General features: G+C 36.9%; 1 protein-coding gene across 1 annotated transcript; it reads right to left on the reverse strand.

Moving 5' to 3' along the window:
• Positions 1 to 701: 701 nt before the first annotated feature.
• Positions 702 to 14,653, reverse strand: LOC115956795 (brefeldin A-inhibited guanine nucleotide-exchange protein 2). Its single transcript, XM_031075085.1, has 11 exons — positions 13,194 to 14,653; positions 11,530 to 11,847; positions 10,972 to 11,317; positions 10,465 to 10,887; positions 10,065 to 10,357; positions 7,264 to 7,537; positions 5,646 to 6,151; positions 5,214 to 5,535; positions 4,730 to 5,102; positions 3,939 to 4,609; positions 702 to 1,658 (listed from the first exon to the last, which is right to left on the reverse strand). The coding sequence occupies exons 1-11, from the start codon at positions 14,390 to 14,392 to the stop codon at positions 1,050 to 1,052; spliced, it is 5,334 nt and encodes a 1,777-aa protein (XP_030930945.1). The 5' UTR covers positions 14,393 to 14,653; the 3' UTR covers positions 702 to 1,049.
• Between the last annotated feature and the right edge of the window lie 308 nt (positions 14,654 to 14,961).

Raw genomic sequence — 14,961 nt, forward strand, 5'->3', positions numbered from 1 at the left:
CCTGAAACTTGTGAAGTGGCTTTTTTTTTTTTTCTTGAACTCTCATGCGGCAGAATTATTGGATATATATACAGATGCTTTCTGGTCTTCATTTAATCATCCTATTTGTTCTCTTCTATTTTTCATTTTTTCCTTCCTCGGTTAGAGGATGGTTTTTACGATTGTATGACTCACATGTGAGAGTATGCTTTATTTTAAAAATAATTATTTCAGACATAAGTATATGCAGCATCTCTCTTATAACATGTAAAAACACATACAATTATAAGTAGTGCTAGGGACATACAAAAGTTTATAATTATACTCACACGTACGGGTAACAATCCATATACGCAAGGGATTTCGATTCGGCCATGCAAGATACGAAAGATACTTCTCCTGACATCTACTAATACCGAACATTAACATGATAAAGATGTAGCTGAAATGATACTGAAAAGACAAATTTATAGGATGTACCTACATTTTAGATGTGATGGCTGTGGCTGTATAGGATGTATCTACATTGAAGAGACGTTTATCATCCAAGTAAAATGAAAGCATTAACAGCTGAAAAGAAGTCTTGTCCGCCCAAGCAGCAGTAATCTAGAGATCCGCGCAAAATGATAATGAAAATGACGTTCAACCAGCTCCTTTTGCATCCACAGCTCCATGCAGTTTGTGAATCTATAGCATCTCTTTTTTTCATCAAGAACATAAAATATAGGGAAACCTCATTTATGCTCTGAAATCTGAATATGAATATCAATTTTTTTACAAGAAAGTATTGTTTTGGAACTGTAAAAGAGAATAAAAAAAAGAGTATTTCACTAACATACAACTTTAGAATTCCTGATAAACATCTATAATTCTGAATGCAGCCGCACCCCTGAATAAACTACAGAAGATTCAGAAGCACTAGCCAATCCAAAACCAAGGCTAACTCTCATACACTATGAAGCTATATTTCCGATAATAATTATCACAAAACTAAAAAGAAAATTGAACTACAAGACTTTGGATAAACAATATCATACATCTTAAAACACTGGGTCCTATCTTTACTAAAATCAACACGACCGAAGCAAAATAGGACCAACTGACGAGCTAAGCATATCACTGAGGGCTACCTGGACCTCATTTGACCCATGTTCACAACTTATCAAGCTTGAAAGTAAGGGGAAGAACCGATCCAAGTTCTTCTCAAATGAATGCTCTTCCAGACTGCAGACAGCCTGGAGAGTGGCAACAATAAGAGGTGCACGAGCAGCCAATTCTCTCCGTTTCCCAGAACCTAAGGGAATTGGCCACTGGGGCTGCCCAAGGGATGATACAGACATCTGTACTGACTGAGCAGTTTCAATATAAAACTGCAAGACCTCCTGGCAAAGGTCAACAAGGTAGGATTCCACTTGAGCCTCATCATAACTTGGAGGCCTATCCAGTATAAGATTCTGTAAGAGTGTGAAGCAAATTTGGTAAGACTCATTCTCAAGCCGCAATAGTGGAGGGTCTTGCATTTGGGTCATTGAGCCAAACTCTAGAAGCTTTGAACGTAGGACAGCATTGCTATTGATCTTATGAGCATTGGATGCCACATCATGCATAGCAACAAAGAGGACCAAGTCATTTTTTGCTGAAAGGTGAGACCGAAACATGTTGTAGATTTCCATCACTGCCTGCAGATTTTGATGAAACATTAAAGACATTATTCTTCACCAAATAGGCAACTACACTTTAGAAATAAATAATGTTATTTTTTTATTTATATTTTAGTAAATAAGAAGTTACAGTCAATAAATAAATAATATGGGAATCATCCCAAAATTTTCAGTGTCATCTTTCCAGTCTCATTGAATTCTGATTAATTTCAATCATAGATGGAGTTTTATAATTCTGAGTAATTAAGACTGCTTTGGAGGGAGGACAGGAATTGAAATAAATGGAATAAAAAGAATCATTGAAAGATATTCCATCCATTCCCTGTTTAGGAGTTTAGTGGGAGGGAATGGAACCGTTATAAAGAAATACCATTTCATTCAATTCACTTCTAATAATTCCTACCAAAAGTGGGATGAGCACTTATTTCTTTAATGAGATTAAGGCAAAATATTGATTTTATCCCTATCTTGAGCAAAGACAAATAAAAAGTAAATGGTACACTATTGAAATTATACATATAAATATTGCTGAATAGTAAAATTATATATTTCTATCCTTTCCATTCACTCTTTTTACAAACTTCCCAAACACACAGGAGGAAATAAACCATGTTCCATTCCATTCTTCTATAAACTCCTAAATATAGACGAAATGTTTTTTAATAATTTGATAGTAACAGAGGAAATGTTTTGACAAAGAGTCTATGGGTACAACAAAATCTTACAACATTTTCACAACAACCTTGTTTTGAGTTGTGGTGGGTTCAAGTGTAATCTTATTTTATTTTATTTTGACTTTAGGTGGGTGAACACCTTAGCTTGTTGTGAAAAAATTGTGACATTTTGTTGTGGCCATAGAAGAACTCTGACAACAAACCAGGCCAATGTTATTATAGAATAGTGTGATATGGTGGCATAATTGTGCTCCTACTCTCTTCACTGCACATAGCAGCAAATATTTGACTTGAAGGATCAACAGAAGATCCAAATCCACTATCTTAACATTGATATTACACCATTTAATTTCGTTCAGGACTCATCCAGACCAATTTAAGATGTGTAAATTCCATCAGTATCAAAGGCAAAAATGTGTTCAATAAAGTACAACAAAAGTTTAACTTTTGACGAAATTTAGAATATTTAAGTTTGACCTTCCACTTCCAGTCTGAATTTTATCTAGTTCCAAAATTTTCAAAATCAGCATTTTTTCACTTAAAAGGGGGGAAGCTTTTAATAGAGAAAACGGAAAAATAATTCAACTGGAAAAGAGTATCTTCCTAGACATATCAACAAGATGAAAATACTTGATAATGCCAACATTGTACACAAAATATTATTTCTAAAATTTGGTGCAGATCAACCAGAGCCTCAATTGGCAAATATAGCACTTCAAACCAAGTCAAACTTACAAGCATATCACACATGCAACCCACAACCTCAGCCCCCACCCCATTCTTTATGGAGTTGTGTCATTGGCAACAGCTTTTTATTTATTTATAATCAAGCTCATTGGTCACAGCTCTTAAGAATATTAGTTTGTATTTTTGTATTATTATTAATGCCATGTTTGCCCTAAGAAAGTACTACCATGTAACATGCACAAAATCATCTACTTTTTTTTAGAGACGCAAAATCAACTATCACATAGGACATGCAACTTACAAATTTCAGGCATGGTGCAGACTTGTGGAACTATTTAAACTAAAACAGTTGCATAAATGTTTCAAACACGTACAATTGTGGATTATCCCTTGCATTTAAAGAACATTTTTTAACATAATATGATGGTGAAATATTTCTATAGTGACACAAAATGACATAATTACTGGTGGGAACAATAATTGTAAAATTCCACCCAGAACAGAGTATAGATTCTCCAGGGTGCTGGTTTCAGATATATTTTCACGGTAAGTGGTTAGTTAGTCCCATAGAGTTTTCTTTTTATGGTGTAATTTAGAATTTTCAAGTTCAAGGAGAAAATAATTAATATAAAGCTTCATTCATAGTTTGGTATGACCGACTCAACATCGCTTAATAACAAAATTCACGTACTAGATATAGGTCAGTCAACCAAGAATTAAGTTTACATGCATAAATATACCAAAATCAGATCCATAGTCAAACCCAACCAAAAAAAAAAAAAAATCCATTAACTACATTATGAACCATGTTCAAGAAGTGTAAAACTCATGCATAACAGATATATTAATGGGCTGATTACGCTCGTGTCATGAACAAATGTTCATCTTAAGTAGGAAGGCATCTGTACTAATGTGCTATCTTAGAGAAAGAATCTACCTGAATCAATAAAAGTTGAACAGCAGCTCGGCACTTAGCATCAGTCAAAGAAGCATAGAAATGGTGTGTCCTCAGGCTCTCTGAATCATTATCCGGCATGCCAGACACATCAGACTCCCCAGATTCCCCATTATTTTCTCTAGGTAAAGCATGCTCACTGAGAATGAAAGAGAAATCAGGAACTGTGGCATTAGCAGCTTCTTTCAATGACAAAGCCACTTCAAGCCACTTTTCCTCAGAAAACAGATCCCCTGCATTGCTCATCAAACGGACAAATGCAGCAATACCAATACCAGCAAGGCTTTGGTGAGGACGCTTAATAAAGCTCACAAGAAGCATCAACACTTTTCTCAAAAGTGGATTGACTGTGTTATAAAATTTAACAAAAAGATCTACAACTAGTTGGAGGGCCAATGTGCATGTCTCGTAGAGCCATGCATCTTGATCAAGATCACCTGTTTCACTATCAGTTCCCTGCCCTGGCAAGTTCCCCCCAGAAGGATCAATGGCATGTCGAACGTAGTCAAATATTGGAAATAGAACCGATTCAAACACTCGTTCCCACAAAGAAAGTGAGAAATGGTGACCATGGTTGCGTAAGGTCTCAAACAGCACTTGTAAGGCACTCTTCCTGATTTCAGGCCTAGGGTCAAAGCTAAGTTCTGACAAACCTGCACACAGAGAAGATAAATAATAAAATTTTCACAAACATGCCTTGAAATTAAAAGGAGGTTGCTTATAGTTTGTAATTGTAGACAGACGATAACTACCAATTTATACAGTTTCCTTACCAGCCAACAAAGGGAACCAGAAATAGAGGTGATCAACCTTATCTGCCATCTCTCCATTCTCTTGTTTACCATCTTTTCCTGTCGGAGACAAAGCCTTTGCAGAAGCTTCCTTCTCCTTATTCCTTGATGAGGAGCCAAGATCTCCTTCAGCAAGTTTTGTTGCACAGAACCGAAGAAAGGCAATAGCATTGAGGCTAATATCTTTGTTAAATCTATTGTTGGTGAATGCAATCAGGCAATTCACAGAGTCTGTAAAGGTGGTGGTTTCAGTCTCGGTAATGTATGGGAAGTAATCTCGCACAATCTTCTCAATTATTTCGAAGGCCAATAGAACAATGTTTTTGTGGTCATCATAAGCTGCAGTCGTGAAGACCTGAATAAAGTTCATCCAATCAAAGCAAAAGGCAAAATTAAGGTCCAACATAAAATTGTCATGGATTGAAGTTCTTTTTTATACAGAATATAGATGGGATAGATTTCATACCATGAACATGCTCTTCCATCCAGATTTAACATTGTTGACACGAGATAACACCATTTGTGAGACACATCTGATAATTAGTTCTCTGATTTCAACAGCACTACTCTTGCGCATAACAATAACAAAAGGTTTCATAAACTCATTTTGGAAATTATAATTAGCCAATTCTTCTCGCTCTAAAAATTTCATAGACAACTGGCGTAAAGAATCCATTGCAAATATTGCAATAGAAAGGTTTTCAGAACAGCCAATGGCTACAAAGAAATCAGAGAGCACATTCCAGATGCTTGACCACACAAGCCTAATGCGGTTCATGTTATAGTGCCTGTTACAAGGAAAAAATATGCCAAGTTATACAGTAGATACTAATAAATCATGAAAACATAAATAAGATATGCCTAATAAAGGAACAAGATGAAGTCGGGTGATTCATACGCAATCTCAACCATCTTTGTAAGGCTGAAAACACGTGGATCAGATGCAGATCGCAATTCCTCCATAGAAACCTTGCAAAGGGCCTTAACAAAGTCTATTATTGCCTCACTGTTTAACTTTTGACTCCGTGTGAATATGCGATTCATTTCAGAACTACCAATTTGTTCTAACATGTTTAAATTAGAGACTAAATTGTTCATCTGTTCAGAGGTGACTGCCCCTGAAGCATTGCCACCAATACCAGCACTATCATAGGAACCCCGCATCACAGTTGAAGCTGCATACTGAATCTTTCCAGGTCCCTTTTTTTTCAAAACGGGAAGGATAGTGGACTTAGCTTGTTTTGATTTTTCTGGCTCATTCTGAGGAAAGGCAAAAAAAGTGGCATCTGGAGGAGCACCTTCTCCCAAGAGATGTAGATGCTCAAATCTAGAAACACATGTCAAAATATGCTCCCAAGCTTCTTGTAAGTAATTCCCATCTTCATCAGCGATTGTAACTATTGCCTATCAACAATATAGATTCCACATCCACAGTCAGATCCATAAGCAATGGCCATCGTCTTAATGTTCAAAAATTTATTCAACCTTTTTTTTATAAATATTTTTGGCCCCAAAGGAAGGGGGAAGTGGAGATTCAAACTAGTGAGCTCCACTTCAAGAGGCATGATCCCCAACCAATTGTACTAACTGTTGGGTTTTTATTACTCATATTATTAACATAATTAAACATAGATTCCAAATGCCATAGGATCCTTACTATATGACAGACAATAGAACCATACCCGATATAAAAATTTATTGTTTTGTAATTTAAATGTCCTAAGAGCATGTGCCAGAAAAATTGATAAACATAAGATGTCAAATCTAAGCCCATGACTTTTTTAATTGATAGGTTACATGTGCGTTCAATAGGTCTTAAACCCATGAAAGGAGGTGCCATCTAAGCTAAACAAAACTGACAAGAAGATTCAAGTGAACGGTATTTAAAAACAAAAAAACAAAACAAAGATGAGGTGGTGGGATCAATAATATTTGAGAGAATACAGGATTCTCTATGCAAAACTTGGACAAGTAAAATATCACCTGCAAGATGTAGGTATCCCATTTGACATACCATTCAATAACTTAAGTAATTAAACATATTTGTTGTTTTAAGACAAACAAAAGTCCAATAAATTTTCACCTTACTAATTTATTGTTCAAATGAATCCAATTTTTTTTTTTTTTTGGGTAATTTCCTAGCAGCAGCATGAAGTTGATAAGTAATAACTGAAGAGTAGTTCCATCAATTGACTTATAGGGACAAAAGCGCACACACAATCACAAAATTTAACCAAATATAATAAAATACACATTAATATGCAGCATATTTGATTCCCTGCACATCAAAAGCTATGTGATTTTATGGACATAATTTTTTTTATAGATAATGAAAATATGTGATTTTGTGAATATTGGTAAAGGATTAATGACCTTTTATCCCAATGACACAAGTAAATTATATAAAGAGAATCCCTTCATAGACATTGTAGATTTCAAGAAGCATGATGAATCAATGCCATTTTTTGCTTATTTTAATCCTTTATGGTATCTATAATAGTAAAAAGCATACCAACCTTAATTGCATCAATGTTTTTCTGCTTGATATCAGCAGGAGAGTGGAGAGAGGTAAACTTGGCTAGGGAAGTCACAAAAGCATCTCTATGTGTCTTCATGGACATCACAGCAGTAACATGAATTGCATACCGGAACCCTTCAAGACACAGAGCTATTACTACCTCATCATCACTTTGGTCTAGCGGAACACTGAATGCAGCCAACATAGGAGCCCAGCATACCTCAATCATGAATCTAAGGATCACCACATCTGTTGCAGCATAATAAACTGACCTACAAATCACCCAACAAATGCGTATCAAGAAGGAAATCTAAATGATTGTTTCCATCAAATTGCATAAAGACACTAAAGAATAAGCATATTCCAAAAATTTCCAGGCAAGTAGAACAATGAAGAGAAAAACAAGAGACTATCTGGAAAATGTAATTGTAATTCATCCATAGATATGTTAATAATATCAGCAGTGTAGTCAAAGGCGAGCTAGGCACTAGCCTAGGCACCCGGGTGAGGCGAGGCACCACTAAGGCATCTTAAAGGCTCAGGTGAGGTGCCTTTAGTGAGGCACCCGCCTTTAGAGCCTAGGAAGCCTAGGAAAGCAAGGCGACCACCTTAAGCCATGAAAAAAGGCACTAAGGTGAGAGCCTCGGTGTTTTTTTTTTTTTTTTTTTTTAATAATAAATTTTTTTTTTAATTTTTTAAATATTATTCTTGATCATTGTAATTTTTGATCTTGATGTAATCCTTTCCATGTACACTCCCAGTGTACCTGGGTCTTTTGATTAATTATATTTCGATATTTATCAAAAAAAAAAAATTATTATTATTATTTTTTTAGTTTTAAAGTTTTAATAGAAGGTTGTTGTAAAACCTATCATTAGATTATTAATTTTAAAAAGCATGTTATAAAATCTTTTTTTTTTTTTTTGATAAGTAATAGGTTTTATTGATATAAAAAAGGAACACCCTAGTACATAGGGAGTGTACAAGGGGTCAACAAATCAAATATGGAAATTGCAAGAATCTAGGAAATCAATAAAAGAGGGGAATGATTGTTTTTGTAAAGCAAACAACCAATCCAATAAAGTTCTAAAAAAGAATAGCTTGAGGTCCGGAATAGATCTCTCAATATCTTCAAAATATCTACTATTTCTCTCCCTCCAAAGACACCACATTAAGCAATGAGGAACGATGGACCAAACATAACCATTTCGATGACGACCAAAGCTGCCTTGCCAACACCCTAACAGCCCCAAAACAGTATGCGGCATAACCCAAGTTACTCCAAATAAACCCAAAACCATAGACCATAGACCATAGATCCATAGCAATAGGACACTGAAGGAAGAGATGGACAACTGATTCACCATTAATCTTGCACATGTAGCACCAATCCAAAATCCACACCTTCCTTTTTCGTAAATTATCAATTGTCAGGCATTTCCCTAAGACAGCAGTCCAAACAAAGAAAGCTACTCTAGAGGGAATCTTCTGCTTCCAAATACTTTTCCAAGGAAAACCATAGATAGTAGGGCCAAGTAAAATTCTATAATAATCATTAACCATGAACCCCTTATCTTTGCTAGGTATCCAACACATCTTATCCTCACCAAACCCCCTTATTGAAGAACCATATATGGTTTCCATAAAGCCTGACATAGCCTCTAATTCCCGAGCATGCACACCCCTAAAGAAGCTCACATCCCAAAAGAGGACACCATTGGAGGACTTCATAAGCTCAGCCACACTGGCCTCTTTATTGCTGCGAAATCTGAACAAGTCAGGATAGCTAAAGAGATGTCTCTCCACACCAACGGTCTTGCCAAAACTTCACTCTAGACCCATCACCAATATCATACAAAATATGGCGTGAGAAAGAAGGACATCCCTTACTGATATTTTTCCATAAACCAACACCATAAGGACCATTCACATATCTGGTACACCAACCCCCACACACATCCATATTTCATCTCTATCACTTGTCTTTGTTAGATAAATTAATTTACAAGAGTTTGTTGTAAAACTTAGAATTAGATTAATTAATTTCTAGTAGAAGCATTGTAAAACCTATTGTTAGAATAACTAATAGAGCCTAAACCACGTTAATCCTATTTTGAAATAATTTGATAGGCCTAATTTTTCATGCAACACATTTAAAAACATTTTATTATAATATTTCAATACACTAGGTACATATGATTTAATTTGTATATTTATAATAAATATATTTAGAATTTGGCGCCTCGCTTTACTCGGGCTAACATCTTTTTGTCGCCTCACGCCTTGGGCACAAGGCTTTGGCGTCTTAAGGTCGCCTTTGGCTTTTGACTACTTTGATTATCAGTATTCTAGTCCATCCCAAAATGTTTGACCAGTTTAAAATTCAATGAATACATTTTCTCACTGTTCAGATAACAATGAGAGTAAAATTCAAATTTTAAAAATAAACAACTCCGTGCAGAAATACCAATTATATGTCTCCTGCCGACAGCCTTGTGGTTCAGTGGCACTGCCCAATTCTCCCATGAAGAGAACCTTGCTGCAAATCCCCTTTCCCCACTTGTTGGGGAAAAAAGGAACTGTTACATGCCTTCTTATTTGTTAACTTCTTCAAAAAAGGAACATCTAACAATAAAAGAGTAATCACATTCACCTAAAATCAATAGCATATGGTTTAAAAATTAAAAGAGATATATCAAGACCCTAATATTTGGTATAGAGAGTATAGTGTATGCACCGACAAACATTTCATAAAGTAACAAATTATTCGAGCAGATGAGAAAAGTAAGTTTATCTTACTCAGATTTGCGTGCTTTTTCTTTAAATTGTTCCTGCATGTGCCTAATAAGATCATCACTGGTTTCCATAAATTTGTCTTCTCCACGCTTACGGATCACTATATTGAGGATGCTGTCCAAGCCTAGAAGTCTGTTCGAGTTCATAGACTGTTTTGGTTGAAGAGCCAAGTTATCTTCCTTCATTTTAATCTCATTTCTTGATATTCGTTCAAATAATGACCTCAGGTACTCCTCAGGTAAATCTTTTCCATCATCTATGCCACGATTGTTTCTTATAAAATCATCAGCCGACATCTGCACATTTTAATGACCAAAGGGAAGTGAGAGAGAGAAAGACAGAGAGGTTAACAGCATTCTATCATAAACATCCTGAACAGATCAAATGGAAAATGTGAACACACCTTGTTCTTCACCATAGGGTTATGAGCATCAGTATTAAGCATTATAACAGAGTAAGCAAGAACATAGGCTGTGTCAGCACTAATAAAAGCCTTTGGATTACATTTGCAATAGCGCTCAGCAAACTTTTCCATGATTCGATCAATCTTCTGTGCCTCACCAGGCAACCTAAAGCCTTGAAGAAAGGCCCTAATCGCCTCATCAAACTCCATGCCTTGGAAGTCAAAAGAATCCACATATGCATGCATTACTTTCAATGATAACTCTTCCCTTTCTCCTAGATAATCACCTATCAAAGACTTGCTCAAACCAGATGCATTTTTTAGAAAAGTTGCTATCTCCTCAGGTGAGTTGCCCACCTTGTTTGCATTTATAAGAAATTCAATCCCTTTCTTAGGTTTCCGATTGAAAAGAGATATACCTTCCTGCCACAAAATTTAAATTAGATTCCATTGTTAATAGTCATAAGATTGATCTGCTTGCATCTCAATCTTCAAATATTCTCTTACCTGAAGTTCCAGCTTGTAAGCTCGTCGTTGCTCAATTGTCAAAACATCAGAAGCCTCGTTGGAAGCTTCCGAATGAGAATCAGATCCTTCAACAGGTTCATCTGCATTCCCATTTGCCATGGGAAGATTTCCAGGTTCATGACTGCTATCAGCTGCTTCAAATTTCTTGGTGGAATGAGGATCTGGAATACGCAACTGTTTATTCATCCAATCTCCCATTGATTTCAGAATTTCCACTAAACATTTCATAGCTTCAAGTTTCATGGTCACCTCCTGTTGTGGCAACAATGTAGTGACTACACCAGGCGGGGTACCTTGTGCAGTTTTAAGAAGTCCATTGACCATTCTGGCAAAATCAGCATAAACAAAATGAAGAAATTACATAAAAAATGTTAGCTTTTGATCCAAGTCAATCATTCTCAAAATATCAAGAGAATATGAAACAATGTAGCAAGAGAAAATGCAATCTAATGTTAAGTTGGAAATTCTCGTCCTTGTACATGCTTCTATACAATAATTGAAAACAAAGTAAATATTGCAGGATGAAACAAAACATACCTCTCAAATATGTTTGAAGAATTAACATCACAATCATAGTTGATAAATATGTCCACCAAGATTTGTGAATCAACACAGAGCTTCTCAAGAAACCGAAGCACAATCATCTTCTGCTGAAAATTAGGTTGAGCAACATTTTCTAAAACTCTGAGAACAATCATAGGAAAAAATACTCCAATCTCTGCTTTCAATCCAGCTCTAAATCTTGACACCAGACTTATGAAAATGGAGCAAGAAAGTTGGAAAACAATCATAAGCGTTGAAGCACTGTTCTTCAACAATGATAGACACAAGTATTGCTTAATGGCACCTAAAAACCTGGTTCATCACAATCATATTGAGAAGAACGGAAATTTGACATTAGACACTTCATTAGTTGGGAAAGAACATATAAACTATGAATATGTGTTAAAGCAAGAAAAGAGTATGAGTATGTCACTTTTCAGCAAAGGCAACTAAAATTATGAAATGCACTTGTGAAGGGAATCAGAATTTCAGAAAAACAAATGCTCAAGATATATGAGCCACAGAAAGAGCCAAAATGCAGTTCAGAGAACAATTCGGCTTAGTCTGAATGGAATGCATGTATGAATCTGATTAAACATTGATTGACTACCAAGAATAGCATAGATCATTAAAAAGATAGATTTGTATAGAGCTTTTTCATAAAGCAACCATGCTCCAATCATTAGATAATTCCCAAACCAGGTATCTTGGGCAGGAGATCTGTAGGAAACAAAGTCCAATTTATTTATGCAAAATAATTCAGTGAATGTACAAGATGTAGTAAACAGATTTTCAGGAATTCTTGAACAAAATGTAAATATTGTAGTTTAAAAACTTGCCATCTCTTCTTATCTAGGGCACATTATTAGCATACCCCAGTTACAGGTGATAAACCAAGCCCAAGGCCATAATATCTAATAGACTCCCCAACCAAACAATCAACAATAAAACAATTCCTTTGTTGGAACCTCAATTAAAATAAAAGGTCGTTGATGAAATTAACATAAAATGCGCGTTGGGAATGAGTTTAGACCACTTAGGAAAAACACCAAACTTCTTAGTAAGACACTTATCAGTGCTTACGAGAACCTGTCTTTGAACCATGAAGCTACCATATCCATCTACTCAAAATACAGCTTTTTGTGAAGTTAATGATACACAATCAGGAACTGCTATCATCATAATCACCAACTTTGTTCTAGAGCTAATCACAATCCCAGCACCATAGACAGTTGAAAAATGTCATAGGAATATTATTCCTGCCAACCACATCAAGTCTAATTCCACTAAGATTCTCCATTTGTGGCAAACAAAATCTACATTTTTCCAAAATCTCACTATTAGCAACCATATTCCTAGCAGCTACACTGACCTCTAGAAAAAGAAATTAAAATTTTCATTTCAAATACTAGCATTGTAATTGTTGTTTATAACTAGATATATTGTTGAGTCTAAAACCACGAAACTCTAATTTAATCACAAAACTACATCTGCATATAATTAGTTCACAATTAAAGCACTTTCTTATTGTCTAGCCAACAGTAATACATACATACAACTACAGATTAGACAAACTATCAATAACGTAAACCGGAAACAATTTATGAAACAATAAAGGAAAACCCAAAATGCCACATAGAATCACAAACAATGCATACCTCTCACTAGTCCTAAACACAGCACCAGCATTCTCCAACAAAATCTTCAACAACTCCAAAGCCACAATCTTCCCCTTCATCAACTGTGGATCAGCCAGCGCCTCCTTTGGAGGTGTCTTCATCGACAACTTGCAAAGCGCCCGGAACACCAAAAATGCATCCCTTCGAAGCTTATTCCCAATCTGAACCTCCAAGTCTTCATCCCTCTCTCCCTCCCCATCCGCCAATTCACCTTTCCGATCCTCCAAAGCCGTCTTATACATGCTAATCTCCCAATACTTCGCATCCAACATATCCTTATCCGTAGAATCCAACAAATCCGCTGGATTCGTCGTCTCAACCGTCCTAGTCTCGAATGCACCGTCGTGACCGCCCAACGATAACTTCCCAGGCGTAGCCGGATGAAAAACTCCGTCAAAGTCCGTCATTATCTTCGTTATAAACCCTTGCACGAACATTGTCATAGAACCGTCCGCATCGGATTTCTCCACCGGTTCCATCAACTCCGCCACCACAATAGGCTGAATAGGCACGGTCGACGAGTCCGCCTCCATTCTCCGGAAAACGATGACCAACATTTGAATCAACGACGCCTTCGCCGTCGTCTGATTCACCACGTTCTTGCTCCCGAGGTAGATATCGTAACACGTCCTCACGATCTGAAGCAAGCAATCCCCATGGATTCGCAGCGAGATCGAGGTCACTGCCGACAACAGCGTCTTGAGAACCAACAACTCCATCTGATCATCGCCTAAACTGTGGCATTTGCACACGGACTCGATCAGATTCGACAGCAGCTTCGCCTCATCGCCGCCGGTCGGGTCCGCCTCGCCGCGGAGATAACCGTGGGCAATCAATTTCTGGATACAATCCGCGGCGGGATCAGCGATTTTGAGAAAGCCGGAATTGGCGGCGCTGATGAGTGGACTGAGGATCGACTCGGAATCGGCGAGGGAGTACTCGATTGGACCGCCGTCGTGGAGCGGACCCGGGCCAGACGAATCGGACTCGGATTCGGGTTCGGGTTCGGGTCCGGTTGGTTCTTCTTGCTCCTTGGGAGGTAGTTTGAGCTTTTCGATAACGGATTTGCACTCGTGAGCTAGCTTGGAATGTTTACGCCACGAAGCGTTTTTGACGATCTTCTCGAGCGCCGGAGATATCACCTGGCTTAGCCGGGAATCGGCTTCCGAAGAAGCCATTCCCGAGTTGAAGATAAGAGCCGGCTCAGCGAGTCAGATCTGTTGCTGAATTAGGAAATGAGTGTTTTCTAAATTTTCTTCTTTGTTCTTTTTCGCTATGTGAGTAACGGTGGCGAGTTGACTCAATGAGTCGACGGCGAGTTTGGGCTCCCCGGTTATGAGTGAATCAGAGAGTCTCATGGAGAGATAGAGTGAACTTAGCTTTGCATCGAGAGGGGGTTTGAGATTTAGATCGAGTTTGGTATTATTTTTTTCTTTTTTCTTAAAGAAAATGACATAAATTTCCTTTGGTTTCTATGTCAGGTGGGGGATATGGTAGGGGTATTATAGACAAAATGGGGTTAATTAGCTTTTTTTTTTTTTTTTTTTTTTTTGATAGAAGGTTAATTAGCTGTTGATTGGAGGGGGATCGTGGATTATATTATCTCTTTAGCTTTGGCCCTTTGGGTGACTTTCTCGTGATTGAGAATTTGAGACTAATGTGTGTTTTTTATTCTTGCAAATTCAAATGATAAATTGGGAAAGAGATAGCAAAGCTCGCCAAATTGGAAAACAGGATCTGAATTTTG

This window comes from Quercus lobata, chromosome 8 (assembly GCF_001633185.2).
Source record: "Quercus lobata isolate SW786 chromosome 8, ValleyOak3.0 Primary Assembly, whole genome shotgun sequence".
Lineage (NCBI taxonomy): Eukaryota > Viridiplantae > Streptophyta > Magnoliopsida > Fagales > Fagaceae > Quercus > Quercus lobata.

Excerpts from the sequence above, each read along its gene's own strand:
- LOC115956795 (XM_031075085.1), bottom strand. The coding sequence starts at position 14,392 with ATGGCTTCTTCGGAAGCCGATTCCCGGCTAAGCCAGGTGATATCTCCG. Across the intron at positions 7,538-10,064 it reads GAAAAAGCACGCAAATCTGA|GTCAGTTTATTATGCTGCAA; the intron begins GTAAGATAAACT and ends GGTGATTTGTAG. Across the intron at positions 5,536-5,645 it reads ACAAAGATGGTTGAGATTGC|GCACTATAACATGAACCGCA; the intron begins GTATGAATCACC and ends TCCTTGTAACAG.